General features: G+C 39.6%; 1 protein-coding gene across 4 annotated transcripts; it reads right to left on the reverse strand.

Moving 5' to 3' along the window:
* Positions 1–975: 975 nt before the first annotated feature.
* yrk (Yes-related kinase) lies at positions 976–24,838 on the reverse strand. 4 transcript variants are annotated; one of them, XM_037794203.1, is made up of 14 exons: positions 23,850–24,838; positions 14,968–15,011; positions 14,765–14,838; positions 12,609–12,869; positions 11,155–11,257; positions 9,378–9,476; positions 9,103–9,206; positions 8,772–8,921; positions 7,002–7,166; positions 5,429–5,608; positions 4,179–4,255; positions 3,930–4,083; positions 3,645–3,776; positions 976–2,196 (listed from the first exon to the last, which is right to left on the reverse strand). In XM_037794203.1, the coding sequence occupies exons 4-14, from the start codon at positions 12,844–12,846 to the stop codon at positions 1,988–1,990; spliced, it is 1,611 nt and encodes a 536-aa protein (XP_037650131.1). In that variant the 5' UTR covers positions 12,847–12,869; positions 14,765–14,838; positions 14,968–15,011; positions 23,850–24,838; the 3' UTR covers positions 976–1,987. The 4 variants fall into 4 exon arrangements, with proteins under 4 accessions (XP_037650131.1, XP_037650133.1, XP_037650130.1 ...); XM_037794205.1 differs by lacking the exons at positions 7,002–7,166; positions 14,765–14,838 and adding an exon at positions 6,255–6,410; XM_037794202.1 differs by lacking the exon at positions 14,765–14,838.
* Between the last annotated feature and the right edge of the window lie 2 nt (positions 24,839–24,840).

Raw genomic sequence — 24,840 nt, forward strand, 5'->3', positions numbered from 1 at the left:
GCAGGATATGTCAGTGCATGCACAGCCTAAGAGACAACCACAACAACAACACATAATAGACGTAACTCACACTCTGCCTTTTATTTACTCTACTTTGTTTTGTTTTTTTTGTTTTTTTTACATTTATCCTGTGATATTGCAATATATTGTTTTTAATTGTGTTTTATTTGTTTGTTTTGTTTTATTGAAACAACAAACATTAATTACTTCTTTATTGTTTTCTTTCATTTTACATGTATGTTCTTTTTAAATATCTATATATTGTAATTTGCTTAATGAATTGTATATATGTATATATATGTTTTTGTTTTTATTTTGTTCTTTTTTATTTTTATTAATTATTGAATTGACGCTTTGACAATATTGTTCACCTGACAGTCATGCCAATAAAGCAAAGTGAATTGAATTGAATTGAATTGAGAGAGCGTGAATGAGGGAGACAGCGAAGACAGCGAGATACACAGACAAGAGAGAGAGTGGGAGGAATTTAAGGACTGGTAATAGTTGCCAGGAAGAGAAATAACACTAATAAAATGGTAGGATATTTTATAATAAAACCTAAAGCTACAAATTATGTGGTAAAACTTCAGGCCTGCTCTAAAGCAATTTCTATTTAGATGAATTTATTAAGACAATATTGGTCACACAGCCATACCGAATTGGCTGAAAAGCTTCTTTCTTTTTTTTTTTTAATCAACTCATTACTTTTTGTACTAATTGTTTTGTGCAACTGGGAATGTTACATGTTGTAGAATACAAAAAAATATGACATTTTGCTTGAAGCACTAAGAAATATTTCCTCACATAAGCTTTAGAAGTTTACTTCAGGTAAATACTAAAACGAATAATACAAATTGAAATCATTCATCCTTGTATATTTGAGTGTTTTGCATGTGATGGCACCCGACATTACCTATGAAGAAGCATCAAACAAAATAGCATAAATACAAATAAACACAGAAGAAGAGACGTGTCTTAACCTGCGAAAGATGTATATTTTCTTTTAGATTTTTATTACAATAGCATGACAAGGGAATCTCATAAAATCACATAAAAGGTTACACTCTTGTCAAAAAAACAAAGCACTATCCTTCCACTGACATTGATCTTTCCCCTTTATGTGTAACATTTGCCCTCCCAATGGATGGAAACTGTATACATGTTAAGTAGATATAGAAGTCTTTGTGATGCATAGATATATCGGAGTTAAATTAAAACAGCAAATAGAGACAGTTCATACAAAAATTGTCATACACATTATCAGACAATCAAAGAGCATTCCTTACCATCTCTCCTCTCAGACGTTACTAACACAGTATTTAAAATCTATAACAGCCCTTAATTTGACCACTTTAAGGCACACGTTGGTGCTAGTTTGAAATCAGTTCAGGATCATGGATCAGTTCAACCGCCTTTGTATATGTTTGTAAGATTATTGTAAGAGGAGGCATCTTATTAAACCTTACAGTCTCTGTGTATCTACCACGCAGGTTCACCAGGTTCATTTCCTGAAACCTGTTGCATCTTCTATCGTTTCTGTATCAACGTATTTATCTCAGTCGCTCTACGAAATCGCTCTTCTCAGAAGGAGAAATCAAAAGGGCCTGAACATATATGGCAGCTGAACAAATCATGTACCAACTCGACTTCCCCCCACCTCAACACAACCATCTACATCTTCTTTCAGTTCCTTGTTGTCATGGTTACAGAGTAAAGCAACATTACTGCAAGGCCTGATCAGCAGAGCTCTGACTCTGCTCTTCAACATGGTTGACTGATCTGTCCTGAATGGGCTGCACTGATCAATAACCAAGAGGAGGAAACTGTCTTTAAACAATGAAACAAGGCAATGATATGTATCTTAATATGTTTGTTTGTGCATGTACAGTACAAATACAATGAAGGCAACATCAGTGTATCTGCATGTATACATCCACGTCTGTCCATTTATTGCTCCACATCTGTCCGGCACGTTGTGTGTGTGTGGTCACAGGTTTTCTCCGGGCTGGTACTGCGGCTCCGTGGCCGTGAAGTAATCCTCCAGGAAGGACTGCAGGTACTCAAAGGTGTGCCTCTCGTCGGCCTCGCGCCTCCAGCACTGCACCATCAGTTCATGGAGCGAGGCGGGGCTGCCCGGGGCGCAGGGCATCCTGTAGCCCCGCTCCACCTGCTCCAACACCTCACGGTTGTTCATGCCTAAAGGGATGGAGGACGCAAGAGAGCGTTCAGAGAAGGATTTATATGGGATTTTAAAAAACACATATAAAACAACACATATGGATTTGGAGAAACGTTAAAACAGAGAAAGGAAAATCCTTAGAAATCATGAACAGTAGTGGTGATAATCACACAGGGTAACTCACGATACAACACAAAGATGACATACTGACACTTTAAAATAATCTATATCTCAATATGGTTACAACTAAAGAAGAAAACATACCTCCAAAATTGCCTAATGATAATAATAATAAAAAAAACAGGGCTAATATATATATGCAATTTATATATTTACTGCTTTAAGTCTGCAGCAACATGTTTATAAAGTATGTGGCATTATTGCAATATAAAACAGCCACATACTGGCAACAGTCCTGATCATGAGTGTTATCCGTTTTAAGATTTTATTTATCTATTTTATGTCTTTATTTTTAAGAATCTGTTTTAATATTCTTTATTTTGCTGTTATTTGATCAATCTTACATTATCCTTCTGATTTTATGTGTGTTTGTGATCCTTGATTGTTCTCTCATACCTGTATATTGTCTCATTCATTGTAAGTCTGTGTTTTATGTTTTGTAACCTCTATTTTTGGGGGTGTATGTGGTGCTGCTGTCTTGGCCATGCCACCACTTTAAAAGAGACTTCACTCCTTAAATTAAGTTATATTTACGGCTGCAATGATTAGTCGAATAATTGAAAAGTCGATCTACAGGAAAAATAAACGCCAACTATTTTGATAATCAATTCATCTTTAAAGTAATTTTTTATGCAAAAATGGCAGCAAATGTTGTTTTCTGCTTCTCAAATATGGAGATTTCCTGCTTTTCTTTGTTTTGTATCCTATTAAACTGAATCTCTTTGGGTTTGGATTGACAAAACAAGACATCACCTTGGACTTTGAGAAACTGCGATGGACATTTTTCACTATTTTCTAACATTTTATACCAAGTGATTCATTGATTAATCTAGAAAATAATCGGCAGATTAATTGAAAATTAAAATAATCGTTAGTTGCAGCCCTAGTTATGTAAGGGATAATGTGCAGTGTACAGCGACAGCGTCTTGCAACGCCCTGAAGGGGTTTATTTCACAACAATGACCCGCTAGCAGTACATTATTCCAGTACATTATATTAAGAAAGGGTCTCCCCTTCCTTCCCATCTACTTTTGAAGCACTTTTGAGCAAGACACTACGGCCCTAAACTCATCAAGTGCTGTGATGTAGTTTGTTCGGGTTGAAAATGTAAGTAAACTCCCGAACACTCAAATGTTCACTGCAGACTGTTGCTGTAAAAAATGTGATTTTATCCTGGTTTTAACAGTGAATAGCTGAAAAATGACTAATCCTGCAGAATTTTCCCTGCCAAGGTTGTTACAATGTGAGATTAATAAATGGTGAACAAGCAGGTATGACCCGGTACCTGGGTATGGCACACGTCCCTTTGTGATGAGTTCAGTTAGAAGGATGCCAAAGCTCCAGACATCTGACTTGATGGTAAAGCGTCCATACAATGCAGCTTCTGGAGCCGTCCACTTGATGGGGAACTTCGCCCCTGAAACCATGGCAACACAGTGAGATGCATAATCATATAATTAGGATAGGTTATGTATAAAAATATAGGCACGGGGGCAGAGGCAGGCACTCTTAATCATCGCATTGAGGCTTTCTCTCTCATACACGCTCTCTTAATAACTCATGCTGTTACCTTGTCTGGCTGTGTACTCGTTGTCTTCGATGAGCCTGGCCAGGCCAAAGTCAGCGATCTTGCACACCAGATTCTCTCCAACGAGGATGTTAGCTGCTCGCAGGTCACGATGGATGTAGTTCATCCTCTCAATGTACGCCATTCCAGATGCAATCTGTAAACACAAAGAGACAAAAAAGAGCTCAGAAAGATAGTGAAAGTATGTGTTTTCATTGTGTCTCTGTCGTTGTGTGTCTGTGTCTGACTCACCTGTGCAGCCATGTCCACCAGTTGAGGCAGTTTAAGACTCTGCCCCTCCCCGTCTTTTAAGAAGTCCAACAAACTTCCTGAAAAACCAAGATTGTAGCATCATGAACTGAACTAAACTGTAGTTAACTCATATCTACTGTGTATCATGGTGGGTACAAAATATAAATTCAATCAAATTCTAAATTAGATAGATGCTTGTAGATTCATAGTTACACATTGCAGTAAGTATTTTAGTTTATTTTGCATGAATACATGTTGATGCCAACTTTTGTTTCTATCTTTTAGATAGAGACAAATAGTGTGATAGTATCTTTTCTACTAGAAAGAGTGCAAGTTTAAGGCACTTCAGCATTGGCTTCAGTTCTCAGACCTGAAGGTTGCCCACTGGTTTTGCCCAGCAGGGAGGCATGGGGGCTTGAACTCTGGTCTTCCAAATGATGAAGTGTACCACCCTCCTACCAAATGTTTAATGTTGGGTAAATGCCTTGACTGTTGAAGTTGAAGTTTTTGTTCATGTTTGTTTGTCTGGTTGGGTGTCTACAGGATAACTCAAACGTTTGATGTTTTAACCCCCTGAGCCCCGCAGGATCACGGGTAGCAGTTTTAGAGCTAGAGTGAAGGTACAGATATCATATGAAACTAAAAAAACCTAAGGAAACCATTGGTACCAACCATGTCATGCTAGCTTGTTGGGAAGGCTAAATAAGTCTCCAAAGTTAGGCTAAATTTTGGTGAGGAAAAACTGGCATGGCCATTTTCAAAGAGGTCCATTGACCTCTGACCTCAAGATATGTGAATGGAAATGGGTTTTATAGGTACCCACGAGTCTCGCTTTACAGGCATGCCCACTTTATGATAATCTTTCACTATTCATTTAATTTTATTAATTAATCAATCAATTAATGTTTATTTCTGTTTGGACACACAGTGTTGAGCTGCATCCCAAATTAATCTTCAGGTTCCCAGCTTTCAGATGATGTACACCACTTCTATGTGACATATACTGTTGACCTGCTATCTCCCACTAAAGACCCCCTGTACCCCCCTAAAAACGGGCCGATTGTGGGTCTCAAAGGATTAAAGAATGGTTGAAAGTTAGGACCGGGGCCGATCCAGATTCAATGCATTACTACTAACACTCAGAGGAGCTCTCTTTTGTGAGTCAGTGAGGTTTGCAACCAATACAACGGCAGTGATTCATACTGTATCTACAGTACATCACAGGCATGACAGTTTACTCAGCCGGATACCTTGACTCATGAACTCGGTGATAATGTAGATGGGCTCCTCAGACACGACGGCGTAGAGCTGCACCAGCTTGTCGTGGCGGAGCCGCTTCATGATCTGAGCCTCCTCCAGGAAGGCCTCGGGGGACATGGTTCCTGGCTTCAGAGTCTTCACCGCCACCTTAGTGGTACCGTTCCACATGCCTGGCATAGAGACAAGGAGACGTTAACACACACATACAGTTAATGGACACACACACACACACAGGGACATACTGCACGGGCATACACACCAATTTTCTGGCACACTGACAAGGCGATGGCTGTACGCGCACATACTACTTATACTTGGAGACAAACACCCACACATACAGATATAAATATCAAAAATAAACAGAGATGCACACATGTGGTCATATTTCTAGTGCATGCAGATGATTGCTGTTATGGAGAGAAGGCATGACATGAGACAGAGTGATGTTGGGAGGGAGGGAGGTTTTCTGGTCCTACATTAACACCAGCAGTGCCTGATGGACAGGCACATAGCTTGGCTGGCTTTAGGGAGAATGTCTCAGAAAACCTAACACACTGGGATTTAGTCAGTGAAACTATACGACGAGGTCAACACGAGTTGGTCATACATGTAATTGGAAATACATCACGTGGGAATACCAAGCGATATTGGGAAAAACATCAAACTTTACTGACATACACTGACATAAACTACATCAAGCATTACCAACAATCTTTGCTACAGGACAGTAACGGACACCACGCAGGACAACGCTGGACAGACAGTTGTTCCTCTACACCCGTAGAGGGCGTCAGAGGTCGGCGGTGCCGGTCTCACCCATCCAAACGTCCCCGAAGCAGCCCTGTCCCAGCTTCCTTTGCATGGACAGCGTTTCCCTGAGCACCTCCCAGGCGTCCCGCCCAAGGCCCATGGTGAGCGGGGTGCTGTTAATACAGGGCTTGGTCAGGTAATAACACAGCCCGTCATTAGAGCCTATTAGGGGGGAGGAGGGGGAGATGAAGAGAAAGGAAGGAGTGGAAGTGATGAAGAATGGGAGAAAAGGGGTGTAGTGAAATGGAAAGATGGGTGGGAGGGGGGTGACAAAGAGGTGATGTGAGATGATGAGACATGCACATGCAACAACAGTGGAGGAGGGGAACAACTCTACACACCTGGATGTAAAACAAAGCCACACTTCTATTCATTAACAGCTGTGCAATTGTTATCAACGCACAAAGGGATTTATTAGGGATTTTGTTTCACCGCTGCACTTTTTATTCAACGCACAACATTTAAAAACTCATCCAGACTACATTTACAACCGTGTGTTGTCTGTGTTTGTGTGGTCCGATCCACAGGTACTCTGAACAACACAGACAGATAAACAGGGCTTTACAGTGTGTGTTTGTGAGAGTGCAGCTGTCTTTACACCTGAAGCGTTTACTGATGTTCTTGTCAGCTGAACACAACCAAGACTTAAATGCATTACATGTACCTGCTCATCTTTTAATACTTTATTTTATCCAGGTGTGCTCCCGCTGTCACCTTCCCCCCCCCACTGCAACACATCCCCACCGTGCCTACCCATCCAGACTTCTCCAAACTGGCCGTTGCCCAGTTTTTTAATCAGCTGGAGGGATTCGCGGGGAATCTCCCACATATCCTTGGTCTTCACCGATAAGTCGGCCAGCTTAGGCATGCCCCGCTTACAACTGCCAATCAAACGGCAGCACAGTCCCGCTGCTCTCTCTGAGAGAGAGAGAGGAGACACAAACAAGCAGGCGAACAAGAGGGAAGGAAAATAGAGGAAAAGCAGCAAATGCAGAGATAGAATAAGAACAAGACAGGTTGCTTATGCGCTTATGCAACTGACAAGTTAACCAAAAGTACAAAGGCATGGGAAGACTCAGCAAAACAGACATAAACACACAGTCTGAGCAGCATCATGTACAGATACAACAAAGACATATAGAGACAATACAGTTCAGAAGAAAAACAAATAAACACTGGCAAAATAAAGTCAATGATATGTGTGGCTCAGGTTGCTTTTGATGATCGTGTCATGTAAAGTCACAAACTGCTGAATATTTGGTGTATCAACACACGCCACTAGGGGGCAGATTTACACTGAGAGCAGAGGAAGTGGAGGGTGTGAACCAACAACTCTGAATCAAGCTTAAAAAGACACTAATAGTCAGAGGTGGAAGAAGTGTTTGAATCTTTTAGTAAAGTAAAAGTAAAAGTAAATGTTCTGCGTTCAAAATCCTACTTATGTAAAAGGACAAATTAGAAAAAAGTACTAAGAGTATCAAAAGTAAAAGTGCTCACAGAGATTGTTATACATATTACATTAGTAGATTATTGTTGCCATAGCAATGACATGCAAGCCTCATTTTAATGTTGCTGTTGGTCAAGATGGAGTTCATTTTAATTACTTACTGTACTGCAGGGTTATCATAGTAAACTGAAACTAAAAATGAAAATAAGCAGTAGTAAATTGAAACTAAATAAAGACTATGTCCTCTACTTTGTACTAAAACTAAACTGAAACGATATTGACTGGGTAAAAAAATGAATAAATACAAAAAATAAAGGAATATAAATTGATTTCAGTTTTAGTTTTTTAGCTATAATATATTGCTACCAAAAAAGGAGACAACATGAATTTCCGTCAACTCTCGTGACATTGAACCACAGAAATGGAACACTTTAACTTTTAGGAAACTGTACTATGCCGCAGTCGCTTCACTAAAGTAGCGCAAAGGTTAAACATTATGGCCATTCCTACACAGTTCTCCGACCATGTATTTTGTATGTATACAGTATGCAGCTACATACTTCTGACACATTATTGCTGGCCCTAACAAAAACAAACTAAAACTACTGTAAAACTAAACTAAAGATATCAAAACTTAAACTAAACCTTGCTGTACTGTTGAGTAGGTCTATAACAATGCATCATATCTCATATAGTTCTTATGTAAAATATGAAAAATTCTCCTTCTGAAATGTAGTGAAGCAGAAAGTAGCATCAAATGGAAATACTCAAGCAAAATACCTCAAAATTGTACTACAAAAAATGTACATTAAAAGTACTTACATTCCACCACTGGTAATAGTGTAATTAAAGTATGAATCAATAACAGAATTAGGCTTAAAGTCTTTCTTACAGCTGGACAGAGAATGATTGGGCAAAGCGTCAAAACAAATTTTAGATGAAATCCATAGCAGCAGGAGCTTTGGAGCACGAAGGTACATCAGACAATGGCAACACAACCATTTATTTCACATTGGAGGAGAAGCAGAAAAAAGAGGAGGACTTAGTGTCCATGTGCGTGCGTTTATGTGTGTTACCTGTGTAGTGCTCTACCAGCTCCTGCACAGTGTCAAACTGTGATCTCGTGGTGATGTAGTAGCCACCGTTGTCTAGTTTGCGGATCTTGTAATGCTTGACGTGGTCTCCCTTGTTGTCGTCCCAGTCACGGATAGACAGAGAGTAAGCACCTGTTCAGAGAAAGGAGAGGAGGAGGGAGGGATAGAGCGAGGGAAAGGGAGGAGAGGAGGGGTGGACGAAGAAGCATATAGTGGGGGAAAGGTGAGAGATGGTAAGAGAGAGAAATTGAAAGCTTTCAAATATCTAGAGCAGTAAGCCTCTATTAAGAGTGTGTGTGTGTGTGTGTGTTACCTTTGGTGGTCTCGCTCTCTCGTATGAGGAAAGTTCCCCTCTGGTTGCCGTGGCCCAGCAGTTGTCTCTCCGCATCCTTCCTCCCCATCTTCCCAAAATACCACCTGTCACCATGACAACATCACATGGGTCACGGCAGCAACAGCACACATCCTGTGACCTCTGCCCTCAGACTACATGTCAATCATTGAGATAATCTTGTAACGTAAACTGTCAGTACTTATATCGCAGCGGACGTAGCTTTCAGTACTGTGTGTGTATGTGTGTGTGCTCACTCTTCGGCCTGTATGGAGTCGACAGGAGCTACGTAGTTGGAGGGGATGTAACCGGAGTGGCCTGTGTCCAAAGAGCGAGCCTCCCACCAGTCGCCCTCTCTGCAAAAAAAAACATACATACACAAAATCAAGGATAAAGTGTAAGAAGACAGTCAGCTCACGGTTTGGTATGACACATGATGGAGGGTTCATAGTTCAATACCCTAATGATATTCTGGTAACATTTTCTATGCAACACATTCACCTACTGATGCTTTGTCAGACCCCTCGCCGGCACTTTTTCCGTCACATTTAAAACATGTTTAGTGTTGTGAATTAAACTAAAACACTTGTTTAGATTAGGCAACAAAGGTTAGGTTTTGGAAAAAAACAACATGGTTGGGATTCAAATTACTACGTTTTCACAGTGAAAATGTGATTTGATGTTGAACAAACATTGAAAAGCTGATTGTAAAGTGAAAGTGAAACTTAACACACAACACACCAGCAGCGGTCTCCTGGATGAAAGCCTTGTGTTTGTTGGACCCATCCACCACTAGTGTGTCTCTTTCGCTCTTTAAACTACGTCACCACAGCATTTTCTTAGAACGTTTACTGTTGCCACAGATAGGTTTACATTGTAGTTAATGGAAAGCCCGCTGCGTCTCCAACCACCGCGAAAGGTTGCCCTTTTGCGGCGCTATCGAACGCCAGCGACCGTGACAAAGCCTCGGTATTTGATGCCCCTGAGAATGAGAACGGGCTGTTCTATGATACCCATGTCTATAATGCATTATAAACATACTTATAATGCATTATAATCTGCATATAGCACTGTATAATTATCATATTCATAATGCTTTATAACAATAATCATAACACATAAAGCATTTTGTAATGACTTATAAGACAATTATGAAGTATCATAATACTTCAGAATTGCTAAATTCATTCACTGTCATTTTTTTCTGCATAGTGTATTATAATTCCCATAGTTCATTATAATCATTTTGCATTTTAATCACTGTTATAATGCATTATAATGTGATTATAAGTTACTCTAAGTGGCCATTGTTTGCTTTAAGTAAAGTAAAAAATATATTTCACAGTGTTTTGTGTGTTGTTCTTGCATAGTTTTCATTATATTTTTTTACTTTACTAAAAGCAAACAAATGACCACTTAGAGTAAGTTATAATCACATTATAATGCATTATAACAGTGAAAATTGAGCAAGGGAGATATTACCATCTAAAGAGAAAAACATAAATTTGTAATACTGTATCATCGTATGTGCAGACTGTTGAATAAAACTTGGTTTTAAAAAAAAAAGAATCAGCGAAAATCATCTTATAGGTACTTTATCTACATTAAAATGAACGGAAGAATAAAAGGTGTCTAGATGATGAACAGTAACACCTCCAAATGTAAACGTCATCATATAAACTGATTTTAGATTTCTAGAGTGGGACAAGAACATTGTTCAAGAACATGAGCTTGTCAACATCGCCAGCAGTAGCTGACGCCTCTGACAGTTCACAGTGTTAACGGGTAGCATTAATGCAGCCTGTGGCATCTAATGTGTGCAAACACAATTCATTAACTATTGGGAATCATAACTAACCTCATTTAAGACATTTAACACATATAGTTAGTATGAATTTCTCAGCTCCCGATGCATTTTGTCAAATCTTTGTATGACAATATTTCATCCCACAATGTATTATTACAATCTTATCAGGGGTGTTTTCTTTAAAATAGCAACAGATGTTATTAAAATACAGCTGTGTTTGTGCTTACGTGTTGTTGATGATCTGGAATTTCTCTCCTTTCTGAAAAGTGAGGTCATCTTCAGTGCGAGCTTCGTAGTCGTACAGAGCTATAAAGAGAGTGACTCCACCACCTGCAAACGTTGTGTTCACATAAAAAAAAAAAAAACACATTGTGTTTTGAACATAAACAAAAAAGCTTCTTTAGGTTTAAGTAACAAAACCACTTAGTTAAGTTTAGGGGAATAGATTGGCTTAAAATAACTATGTTTGAAAAGTGTATCACAGGATCACATATCATATGAAAATCCATCTTGTCAGGCTTCAAGTAATGCGTTGGTGTCCGGCGAGCCAGAGTACGGACCAATTAGTGTCCCGTGAGAAGCTACTGGCAGCTACGGGCGTGGCTTAGGTGTGTGTGACGGGACACGGAGAGACGACTGTTCATTCAAAACAACAATGGCGCCGCCTAAGAGGTTAGCGTTAGTAAATCAAAACTGGAGAGTTTTTCTTCATTGAAAGAAGAGTAAAGAACGGCACTGAAGGCTTTTCTAGATGGAAAAGATGTTTTCGCTCTTCTCCTGACTGGCTTCGGCGAGAGTTTGATTGACAGATGGTTCATCCAATCACCTGCCAAGTATTTTTTTAAATACTTGTCTGCCCATCTCAGTTTCCAGTGACGGCTTCTCAGATGGTTCTGTGTAACAAACCGTCTGGTGGGTCAGGTTAGTAGCATGGCCCTTCTGACCCACATCTATGAAGCCTATATTTACTGATAACGCACATTTAAAGACCTGGCAACAGTCTAATTGGCCGGGCTTCAGCAGTCTGAGTTGTACAAATCAAATCGGTATCTTCCAAAGTTAGTCTTCTTAGTACCAAATTTCGTCTTTATATTACTAACCCTTCACTGCATCTTAGTATGGAAACACATATTGTAACTTTGAAAGTTACCCACTAGATTTGTCTAAATGAGATTGCCGAATCCTAACATTAACTAACTGAATTTTAACATTTTTGCACAAAACAAGCGCTATGGATTTTGTCCCCCATCTCTTATATTGAAATTGCGAGATCCCTTCAGGGCCAGTATGGACAGGAGAAACAATTCCAACGATCAATAACTCTTTCGATTTACATATGGGCATGTGGGCATTGCTTTAAGATAGACTTGTGAAAATGTAAACCTTTCCTTGAAACTGTGTAGTGGCAGAGAAGGACTCAAGAAGGATAAATGGTATATACTAAAAAACAATGTTACATTTTTTATCACTCCACATGTTTGTCATGTTTTTATACTAGGAGAAACATGATCTTGACTCTTTTACAGTAGAAATTATCACTTTAGGATAGAAACAAATGGCACTGAAGAAGTGCTGGGTTTACTTGCTCTATCATTAATTTATGGCTGCACTTGTTACTAGGTATATTGATTTTCACTTTCTAGAATCTAAATGATATTATAAGATCATTTTACAGTCGTACTTGTTATAATTCCAGGCCGCTGGTGTGCGTTGGTGTTGGGGAAGAGGGTGCCGGATGAGAAGCCCTTGTTGAAGTCTGGGATGGTCTGAGTGGGGTCGGGACAGTAACGGCCCGAAGTCAAGGCCGCGGATAAGCCTCCATCTGCGTTGCTAGGAGACAGGTCTGTAATGTTTACTGCTGCTGATGCTGCTGCTGCTTCTTTGGCAGACTTCTTCTGCTTGCAACAGGCACACCCCATAATAACCAGCACGGAGACGGCGTCTGTGAAAGCAAGCAGAGTTAAAGAAACATGCTATTTATAACTTTTTCAATAAATAAATGTAAATATGCTTGCAGTTTTTATCTGGTATAAGTACAATATAATCATCTTTAGTAGTTTGTTTACAACAAAGATTCGTTTAGCATTAAAATAAGGAATATAAATCCAAAATTAACCTGTTCAAGGCATACTCTAGTAATTTTTCACTTGGTGGTCAAAATTGAAGCAGCAGAGGCCGAGATATCGTCTCTTTTAGTGCGTAGTATGAGTCACTCCCCAGAAACACCAGATCCTACATTTCCCATAATGCAACTTGATAACATCTTTCCTGAGGCCACACACCTTTCAAAATCCTTACTTCAGTTTGTAACAACAGCTTTCTGTTAAAAATTGTAAGTCTCAAGCCCAAGCCGTGATAACCCTGATGACATCATCAGTTCTCCTCGTGACAAGCAAACTGGAACTCATGTGTAAAATAATGGGGTGAAAGAAAATATCGAAAATATAGAGTATCCTAATATTATGTTTTGTGATACTGTATCGATTCTCAAAAACCCTTGATCAATTTTTAATTAATAGTTTACATTCAAAGATTAACTTAGTTATTATTTTATTTCATTTGCAAAGATACGCGCCCTCTCAGTGTATGTGCCCTCTCAAAGTGATGCTGGATGTTACAGGGACTGTGATAAATGCAAATGCAGATCCCACTGTTCTGAATAAACTTTTTTTAACCCAGATTGTATGCATATATAGCGGTGTGTTCTTATAACCGTTTTCCTAAAATTAGACTTTAAAAACATCGCAATATATCTCCTTGCTTACAGTATCACAATATATTGAATCGTAACCCCTGTATTATGATATGTATTGTATCGCCATATTCTTTCCAATACACAGCCCTACCCTTTAATTAAATAATTTCTCAACTACTTAATTAAAGTTAGTATAGTATTAGTATTTCCTCAACTGATCTCAACATGGCTGCCGGGTCACAAACTTTCTCATTTTACAGCTAAACAGTTCACTACAAGATGTTTCTGAAAACATTTGAGGTGAGAAATAGGCATTACAGTAACAGAATATTGACTCATGTTTGATCAGCGCTGCCTAGTTTGACCGTTTGATCGGAGTTCGCGAGTGATTGACAGCTGCCCAGAGACGGCAGGCTCCAGCTCGGCTCTGATTAGTTGTTTTCCTCCAGGTCTGTGAAATCTTGCACTACTGTGAGGATATAGTAACCAAAATAACTTTTTTTTAAATCATATTTGCTCCATTTCTACCCAGTTTTAAAGGAGAATAACGCCCATTTTCAAAATTCATACATGTTATTCCTATGGTCTAAAAATATTAGTAAACATGACCAACTCTCCCAAATCCAGTGCTAAAACTCAAACTTGTGATGTCATCAGGTATAAAGTGTGGAGTTGCTCCATAGACAATAAATGGGGAGAGATGTTATAGATGACACTGAGAGCACCCAGGGGAATGATATGATTATATGTGAACATTTTCTGTTTCACAACTGACAACACTACAACAGAATAAAGCTCATATGGGTATAAAAAACATAACAAACATCGTGTGGGTCCACAAAATCAGTCTCCCATTCATTGTCTATGGAGCAGCTCCACACTTTATACCCTGTGACATCACAAGTTTGAGACTTACTTCTCTGGTTTCTGGCTTTGAGAGAGACGAGCTCATGTTCACAAACATTGATTGAACTTTACTAGGCCATGGAAATAACTTATTGGAGTTATTTAGGCGGTGTTACTCTTTAAGTACATTATTAGTGCTTTTGAACAAAATAAAAGAATCTAGTGGATTATAAAGAAATAAGTCAATGTTAGCGTCACTTTAGGTAATCTATTTCCTCTAATTCTTTTTTACGCACCGTGAGACTTGAAGCTGTTAGAAAGTGAAAGCAGCACATCGACAGCATACAGTGGGTCACTGAACTAAAGAGAACTGTTAAGAGAGAAGTAAAAACTTTAAATAAAAAACTCAACTTCCCTCGAGCGGGAGGAGGAAGAGCGGAAGTTGGGTTGAAGTTGGGTTGGAGGTAAGGACAGGAAGGAGAAGTTAACTTTTTCTCACCTGATGTCTTCCTCTGTCAGATCATCTGTCAATCACCATCGCCACTGGAAGGAAAAAAGAGGTAGGGAAGTGGTGAGTGACAAGGGGCGGAATGAGAGAGCAGAGAGCCGGAGAGGGAAAAGGTTTTGGAGAATGTGAGAGAAAGGCTCAAGAGCGTTAAAGCGTGAATAAAGAGATGCGTGAAGGGAGACGCGAGGAGACAGAGAAGTTTAAAAAAAACGCTCGAGACAGCTCGAGATATGTAGAGACAGAGAGGTGTGAGGTTAGCCACTTCCCTTTTTGCTTTGCAGTTTCGAGAAGGAGTACTCAGACCTTCTCTCTGGTCAACAGCTGTGTGTGTGTTTGTGGTGAAATAAACCTGTAAATGTCACCATTAGACGTAACTGACACAAAGTGACAGTCACTGACATTGTGAAGACACTGAAATGTGTTTCACAAAGATCATTGTGTAGAGCAGATGTGCACACATGTACGCAATCTGGACTTCCAGTTTTGAGCGGACCGTGTTGCTTCAGCAGAGCTTGTGTTGACAAAGCAAAATTGGGTGCCAGCATCGAGAGGAAATAACATGCAGAGAAGACTGTAAAACAGTTTAATTGTGTGCTTTCCTGATCAACATGAGTGTGTTTTTTTTCAGCATTGTTTCTTCAGGAAAACAAATCTGACTTCTGCCAAGTGCCTTGCTCAAGGACATTCGTCAGAGCACCAGCCGACAGGTTATTAGGCTCACCTAGTTTAGAGCAAAAGTTTGACTTTTTGTCATTCAAGTGGTTAAGTCGGGAGAACACCGCTGCTAAGCGATGGCAATATTAACGTCACTGTCGGCGTCTAGAAGCCCCAGACGCTAACACGTCACAACTAGTAAACTCAGACCTTTCAGAAACTTTAAATTTACGAGGTCGTGAATACAACAAGAGGGGGGCGTTCATATGGACTCTTCTTGTGAACACGGTAAACACGACCCCATTTGAAGGCACCAATATTCACTGTCTAGCAGAGAGTTAGATGAGAAGATTGATACTACTCTTGTCTGCACAGTAAATATGAAGCTACAGCCAGAAGCCAGTTAGCTTAGCTTAGCATAAACACTGGAAACAGGGGGAAACAGCTAGCATGGCTCTGTCCAACTGTAAACAAACAAACAAAAACAAACTATTCCTTTAAATGATGCCATCTAATACAACAGAACTGCAACAAATTCTACATTCATGAACATTATAATGTTCAGTTTTTGTTGAAACTATTTTTGAGAGAATCAGATTCAACTACAGATAAATCAATTAGTCCATTGCAGCTATTTTGAGTAGTTCTTTAAGCAAAAATGCTAAAGTATTTAATGCTTTTCTTTGTTTTATGTGAGAGTAAACTGAATATCATTAGGTTTTGGACGGCTGGTTGAACAAAATAAGCTATTTGATGATGGGTTTTAGGACATTTTTCACATATTTTCTGACATTTTAGAGACATTTCAATTGACCAATAATGAAAATAATCCTCAATTGCAACCCCTGATTAAACTCAATGGTCATTTTTGATGCTGTTGTTTCCACTAAACTGAACCTTATAACCTTCATGAAGGTAGAATTTATTGCAGGGTTGCTGTATTTTTGGCTACTATAGGTGTATCCAATAATATCTGAGTGTAGAGCGGCCCTAGAAGTCAAACCATAGACTGTATATAAGAAGTGGACGTAGTCACCGTGACATCACCCATTGGTTTATGGACTGGCATTTTGAAGCCTCGAGTTCGGCATTTTGGCCGTCACCATCTTGGTCTTTTGGAACCAGAAGTGACACGAGAGGGTGAAGTACAACCGAACATTGAATAAGGCGTTTTTAGGTGACAAAAAAGGTTATATTTAACTTTCATGAACTGAAAACACACTGTGAAAGGGTTAAAGCTCTAAGACGAAAACACGGACAACACCCAGACTGGACAACGCTGTGGTAGCGACCTGTCAATCACAAGGTAGCCACGCCCTAAAGCATACCCTGCTTTATGGTCTACATAACATCATGCTATATTGACGAAGACTTGAAACTGGCAATTGAGACCATAAACCCATGTTTACAATGTTTACTGAGGTAAAAAGTGAGAGGTAGGGTCATTTTCTCATAGATTTCTATACAATCAGACTTCTTTTTGCAACCAGAGTCGTCGCCCCCTGCTGGCTATTAGAAAGAATGCAAGTTTAAGGCACTTCAGCATTGGCTTCACTTCTCAGACCTGGAGGTTGCACACTGACTCAAACTGACAACTTTTCAAGCTGACTAAACTCCAGGCTGCGGCCTCTCCACCTACTGAGGAATGTGAGGGAAGTCACACACAGGAAGAACAATGCAGGTTATGGCAGGGAGCGACAAAAAAAAAAAAAAAAAGTAATTCATTTTCATTGTGAAAAACACCACAGCTCTCAGTGAACAGCGTCAGGTTCGGCTAGTCCTCGCCACAAAAAAATCCCCCTGAAATTCCTCTCAATCTTTAAAGCAACAGGGGTTATTGTGGGCTACATCCAGGAGAACAAAATATGCAAAAATGTCCACACACACACTCATTCACTGTATCAGGCCGGCCATCAGGAGAGCTACAGGAAGTTAGCCCTGTTAGAGTTTCCTGTCCACCCTTCTGATCGCTCCCCCCTTTTCCTGGAAACTGAGGACAGAGTCCATCCACACACACACACACACAGAGCAGCTGCAGGGCCACAAACACCCAGAACACATACACATCTTTACTCTCTGTTGCTGTTTTTCTCATCTCCGTGCCCACACCCCTCCAACAATAACCTTTCACATTCTCTTCATCCACTGGACCAAAGCTGCTGACTTTCTCTTTCTGGTAAACTTTAGAAAGGAAGGAGGTGTAGAAGAGGCCTCCTCCCTCTGCTCTTTCTCTCATCTCTTCTTTTTCTGCTTTTCCACGATTGGCAGATGACCAGAGACAGGATCAGCAGCACAGTAACACATACAGAGGACTGTTAGCGGGACGGCCATACAGTCATTGTTCTCCGTTTGGGTTCCTGTTGATCAAATTTCTGTCTTCCTCTCTGCACACAGAAGCTGTTCTACCACCTGACAGGCTATATCGGTTGACCTGAAGTGTTTATACATAAATGAAACACTAAAGTCACACATGTAGCAGAGTACACGGCCCACTGGGCAAAGGCTTCACCAGTCAAGCATGTACAGAGAGCCAAAATACCCATAGAGGTTTATCACCCGCTATGGTGCAGAAATAAACACAACTTTTACGTACGTGGGTATTTCCTATTTATCTGTCAATCAGCCACAAACATTAAAGAGACTAGACAAAGTGTGTTTGTATGTGAGTGTGTGGGTGTGTGGTGGTGATGGGTGGTACGTTGGGGGTTGCACATTCAAACTGGCACACTCGTTGCTCCTTTTTAGGTGTGTCTACAAGACTAGAGTCTGCGTAAGTACCGACAATTACACCAGAGTAATTTAAGAACAGTTCCTCTTTGCCTCTTGAAACAAAGTAATGAAAATGAGATAGAGTATGCAACGCAAGCAAACACACAGCTAGGTGAATATGTCATGTTAAATTTAAAGCAGCAGTGGGTAGAATTGGAGCAAATATGATTGAAAAAAGTTATTTTATATAAAACGGTGACAACTATATCCTGACAGTAGTGCATGAGACAGGTAAACTGAAAAAATGATGTGTCCTCGGGTGCTCCTAATGGCATCTGCAAGATTTCACAGACCGGAGGAACACAACCAATAATAATATTTATAATATTAATAATAACCTTTCAGCATATTGTAATTCAAGTGTTCTGAGAGGAAAATAGACTTCTGCACTTCCTCATTGCTCTGTTTTCATGCTTCAAAAAATCTAGCCTGTGATGGGAGATTTTGGCCAATTACAGGTCATTTGAGAGAGAGGGAGCGTTCCTATTGGCTGTTCATTCAACGGAGGCAGCTGTCAGTCACTCGCAAACTCTGATCAAACGGTCAAACTAGGCAGCGCTGATCAAATATGAATCAATATTCTGTTTCTGAAATGCCTCTTTCTCGCCTCAAATGTTTTCAGAAACATCTTGTAGTGTACTGTTTAGCTTTTTTTAGTTAGTTTGTGACCCGGCAGCCATGTTGAGATCAGTTGAGGAAATACCAAGCCCCGTCCACCAGCCGGAGCAAACTTACTCATTTTACAGCTAAACAGTACACTACGAGATGTTTCTGAAAACATTTGAGGCGAGAAATGGGCATTACAGTAACAGAATATTGATTCATATTTGATCAGCGCTGCCTAGTTTGACCGTTTGATCGGAGTTCGCGAGTGATTGACAGCTGCCTCTGTTGAATGAACAGCCAATAGGAACGCTCTCTCTCTCAAATGACCTGTAATTGGCCAAAATCTCCCATCACAGGCTAGATTTTTTGAAGCATGAAAACAGAGCAATGAGGAAGTGCAGAAGTCTATTTTCCTCTCAGAACACTTGAATTACAATATGCTGAAAGGTTATTATAGAATTTTTGCCCAATGATGCCAACAATATTTCTGACTACTGCAGGTTTAAGGTAATGAAAGCTGTAGTGTACATACAAAAATAAAACTACAATGTTGCATTAAAAAGTCTCTTCAGTCGTGTACACACTGCCTTTCACCTTGTATAAAAATGTTTTAGCTTTTTGCCAGTGTAACAATGAGATGGCACATTCATTATTTCTCCATGATGCAACTTTCATTAGTTCTCGCCTTTTGCCATAAGTATACTGCAAAAAAAAAAACCTCTTATCAATCATTCAGATTCCACAGAGATACTTGTGCTTCTTCCGTTTTTAGCTGATAAAAAGCTTCACTTCACTTGACTGGTTGCTTACTGTCATAGCAGATTTTTTATAGCAACTGACGAGAAGAAATAATTAGAACACAGAAGCAGCTTCCTCTGGTGTGGTGTTGGTTTGTGATGAGTCTGTCTGCCACAACAGGTCCTTTTACAGCACGCACTAATACTTCATCGTTAGATAAGAAGCATCGGTGTTCATGTCATTGACAGTTTTTCAATGGTTGTTACAAAAAAAATAATAATCTTACCTTTACCTAATGGTATGAAGACATGCAAATAGTTAAATTATTTTTACCCAGGTTTTGAAATATCGGCCTACGCCTACAATGGAGGTGAATTGAATTTCGTAACTCACAGACTTCACTTGAAATACCAAAGAAGTTGACCCTGAGAAAATTTCTTTGGTAAGATCAGTTGATTTTTTTTTTTCATAGTAACGGCAAAACGTTCCAGGAAAGGGTTGTCACTGCTACATTTTTAACGGTGTCTTTTTAACACTATGAGCGTGACAAATTAAATGAAATGTACCTCCATTGTATTGGGTTGGAGGCAGAAATATTGGAGATTGATATCTCTAAACCCGGGCAAATGAAACAATAAACCTATCACAGGACAGCAGTAATGAAAAAGAGTATTCTGATCAATTACTTAAGTAAAAGTAGCAATACTGCTCTCCATGTCAGTGCTGCATTCTGCATTCAAACGTGTACTTAAGTAAAAGTATAGCAGTATTATCAGCAAAGTGTACTGAAAGTACCCAAAGTAAAAGTAGTCAGTATCTAAAAATGGCCCCTTTCAGTTTTACATTATTACATTATTGGTACCAGGTGGAGCTTTAATCTAGAACGATGCATCGTGTTTGTATGTAAAATATTAATCTGAAAAGCAACAAATACCTTTGTGGAATAAAAGTAGTGAGTTGCAACGATTAAGCGATTAGTTGCCAACTATTAAATTAATCCCCAGCTATTTTGACAATGAAATAATCAGTTTGGGTAATTCTTTCAAGCAAAAAGTGTCTCTGATTCCAGCTTCTTAAATGTGAATATTTTCTGGTTTCTTTACTCCTCTATGACAGTAAACTGAATATCTTTGAGTTGTGGACAAAACAAAACATTTGAGGACGTCATCTTGGGCTTTGGGAAACATTGATCGACATTTTTCACTATTTTCTGACACTTTGTAGACCAACAACTAATTGATTAATCAAGAAAACAATCAATAGTTGCAGCCCTAAACTAGTGGAGTAAAAAGTACAATATCTCCCTCTGAAATTTAGTACAGTAAAATGATAAAGTAGCATAAAATGTAAATATTCAAGTAGTAAAGTATAAGTACCTCAAAACTGGACTACAGTACAGTCCTTGAGTAAATATACTTAGTTACTTTCGACAATTGCAGAACAGTATATTGCAGTATATTTGTATAACAATATAAGGAAGCAAATACATTCTGCCCTACAAGGCATTAGCACGCATTCAGTGCACTCTTACAAAATCACAATAACATCACCCTCCATCGTCACACTCGCAAGCATCCAAATCCAAATGACACACCCTTTCCTGCACAGTGGACTGCAGATAAGCTGCTCCCAGCAGGGAATTCACTGCGGGAACACAGAGAAACACACACAATTGTTCAGATCTGTTGAGTTTTCTGTACTTTTACACCAGTTCTCTCCAGACTTTCTCCTCATTTCTTGTTTCTCCATCTCTTTTCTTATATACCTTTCTTTTTTCTCTCTCCCTCACTAGCAGGAAGCCCCACAGGATGCAGAGGCTGAGTGGAGCAGGAATGATAGGACAATGGGAAGCAAGCTGTCACCGAACCCTAACACGCATAACACGCACTCGTAGAGCACATACGCACAAACTGGACGGGCCTATGGAAAAGTAAGGTGTCTCGGTCATCGGGACTTCCTGTTTCCACATGAAGTCATCATATCCTCCAGATACAGAGGTGGCTTGTTAGAAGGCATACATGAATTAAAGGTGTTATTGATAACATTTTTATGTAGAAGAATATTTCAAAAAAAAAATAATAATAATAATAATAATAATAATAATAATACATCCACAGAGCTTTTAGAAAGGTGTCGAATGTATGGCTTTCCCTGAAAAAAATAATTATGATTGTGGATTAATAACTTTAAAAAATTTTGGCGGGTCCAAAATTAATGTTTTGTTTATCTCTGTGGAAGATATCGGACGTTTGGATCCCACTTCTAACAAGGCTTGTGAGTCAATAGTAAAACGTCTTTAGCATCACGTGGTATCTCTGGGTCGTCAGTTAGTGTGGATATAATGGATAAATGACTGAGATTGACAGTAAGTGCCTGGCAGCAACTTGTTGTGAAGTAAATGCGATGGAACGTTGGAGGAAGAATGCGACATCTAGTGGCTGAATGTTATCGATAGCACCTTTAAGTTACTGAATTTAAGCAGTTCAGTGCCTGCCTCTAAGGGTGCAACAAGAAGAAGCTTCTTCCTCAGGTTGCACTAGCAGCTGACAACTAGCAAAGCCCCTCAGCTGACGCCCTCCATCCTGGTGTGTCTAACATCTGTCTGTATGGGCTCATCTAGGACAAGAACTGTCACAGCTGCTTGGTGGGAAAGCTGTGTGACGATGTTGACGTCCACTTTTCAAAAAAACTAAAAAACGCATCCACGCCTCCTTCCTTCCTTCCTGCCTGCCTGGCCCGAGGCTAAAGACAGGAATTGACCTCGTAAAGAAACAGGAAGTGATGAAGTCCGGCCTTGGATAGTCTAATCCCGTTTTTTCTCCCCATCCGACCCTCAAAATTCCACAACAACTCCTCCTTCACACAGACACCCGAGCCGCCTTGTAATCAGTAGTGAAAGAGATTAATGTAAAGGACAATGGTGTGATTTTGCCACCTCCCTGCCGCCCATCGTGATGTAGAAATAAACACCTACAACCTGACCACACTAAAGCCGCAGAAACACCTCAGAGAGATCGACACGTTAAGGAAACCTCCAGCCCTGCCTTTTCCTCAAGGTGGTTTCCTGTCAAATAAACCACAGACACATTTACGGAAGGAATAATCTGCCTATGTAGCTAATTTAACAGAGAAAAGACCTTCAGCCTAAATTACTTTCAGAATAAAAAAAGTGATCGAGTTATCGTTTGACCTTTGACCTTTTTAAACTTTACAATAAATGTTCCATTACTACAACCTTATAACTGATTATCCTTGCCTATAATAAATAGTTTTTTTACAGGAAGAGATCCCACTTTAAAGTGACTCAACTCTGGTAAATTCCACTCTTACAATATTGCAATGTTGGCTTGGAAAGAGAGATAACTGGTTGCTCTGTGTATTCAACCATGGGAAAAAAAGGAAGGCAATCCAGCCACCCTAAAATACTAAAACAAGTGGCGACAAGAAAGGAAATATATTAGAAAGCCTTTATTGTAGTGGCTAAAATCATTAAAACAGCCAACATGTTTCTACGTCAGAGCATTCAACAAACCACTTGTGACTAAACTCTGGTAAATTCCAGTCTTTCAATAATGCAGTGTTGGCTATTTGATTTCTAAATATCACCCTCTGTGGTATCCGTCCAGCACAAAGAGTGGAAGTAACTGGAAGCCACTTTAATAACTTCTCACAGGCAAATTACCCAAACTTCCTTTTATCTAACAAACACTCCAAAGTTACCCAATTTTCAGAAACACTGAAAACAGTCACTTCTGATTATTTTATTTAAAACTTGTACAGAGGGCCCTATAGGCGGCTGAAAATATACTCATCTAGGTTTATTTATAGGTTTATTTCTCAGTCTCTTTCACAGAGATGTGAACTACAGGCGACTTCCTCCAATCATACAGAACAAAACTGTGAAAAAGTGAAAAGTAAAATCCATTTGGTAGAAAAGCAATGTGAGAAAACTACCTATCCAAACACATCCCATTAACTTTTACATTGAATTTACATAGAAAGTTCTTCAAAAACAAGAAACCACTCATTCTTTAATTCTAACACTATAATAATAATAATAATAATCAGTATCAGACATTATATGATAAACAGAGCAGCAGACATACCCGACACTAAACACGTCGTTATCCCGGGTTATCCTGGTTGGTGTCCCAAAGGTGAGTGTCACAGAGGTGTCCGGTCGGTGCCTCGTGGGGCGCACGGAGGAGAGTAAAAAGCCGCGAGCTCTACTGCGCGAGCAAGTGAGAAGTGAGAAGTGAGCGCGCCGCCTCGTCCGGAAGGCTTTGGGAGCGGACCTTCAGGCGCGCGATGAAGTAATGAAGTCCACCCAGAGGAACGCGCGCGTAATGGACAATTGAAAAAAATAAATAGTCAATAGAAAAAATATTATGAATCTTTAGAAATGTGGACAGTCAACTTTTGTTAGCCTATTTATGGAGAATGTACCACAAATAAATTATTCTCCTGTAAAATATAAGGACACATCCCACAGTCAAGACATTGCCTTAAACTATCAAAAAGGAGTTTCCAACTTGAAATTAGCTCTTACAGTCATTTTAAAACCAGCAGTAGCATTGATAAAGTAGGTTGAATAGACCAGGCTACTTTGACATAAAGGTTCCTGCTATAAGCACACTAATTAAACTAAGATATTGTGGAAGTAAGTGCAGCTTGTAGCCCTCATACAACCCGGCAGTAACCGTTGCAGTCTGGGTGTGTTTTCACTCTTACAGTTTGAGATGCAACACACTGCACGACCTGGTGTGAACTACAGGAAGACTAATGAAAGAAGTGTGACATCCGCGTATGCGAAAACAAATAAGTTCACTTTAGTGTGCTTTACTGGTAAGCCACTTTTTCCTCTGATATTACTTTGGATCAACACTAGAATCATTGCATATTCAGCTGTAACTCAACAAAGATGACAGCTGTGCTGCCACACTATTAAAACTCACCTTGAAGAGTGACTTGGCAAAGTGAACTTCGAGGACATGTCACATTTCTTTAAAGTCTTTGTCGCCATCGTGTGGAGTGTTTATGCAACACCAGCTGCAACACACCCTTTAATCTGTGTTTGTCTTCAACTGTCTTTAGTTT

This window comes from Sebastes umbrosus, chromosome 15 (genome assembly GCF_015220745.1).
Source record: "Sebastes umbrosus isolate fSebUmb1 chromosome 15, fSebUmb1.pri, whole genome shotgun sequence".
In the NCBI taxonomy this organism is placed as follows: Eukaryota; Metazoa; Chordata; class Actinopteri; order Perciformes; family Sebastidae; genus Sebastes; species Sebastes umbrosus.

What these genes read in the sequence shown, in the direction of transcription:
- yrk (XM_037794204.1), bottom strand. Translation starts at nt 12,846, where the DNA reads ATGGGGTGTGCCTGTTGCAAGCAGAAGAAGTCTGCCAAAGAAGCAGCA. An exon ending in CACCGAGTTCATGAGTCAAG is followed by an intron (nt 4,256 to 5,428) that starts GTATCCGGCTGA and finishes TTGGTTTTTCAG; the next exon opens with GAAGTTTGTTGGACTTCTTA. An exon ending in TGGTGGACATGGCTGCACAG is followed by an intron (nt 4,084 to 4,178) that starts GTGAGTCAGACA and finishes TTGTGTTTACAG; the next exon opens with ATTGCATCTGGAATGGCGTA.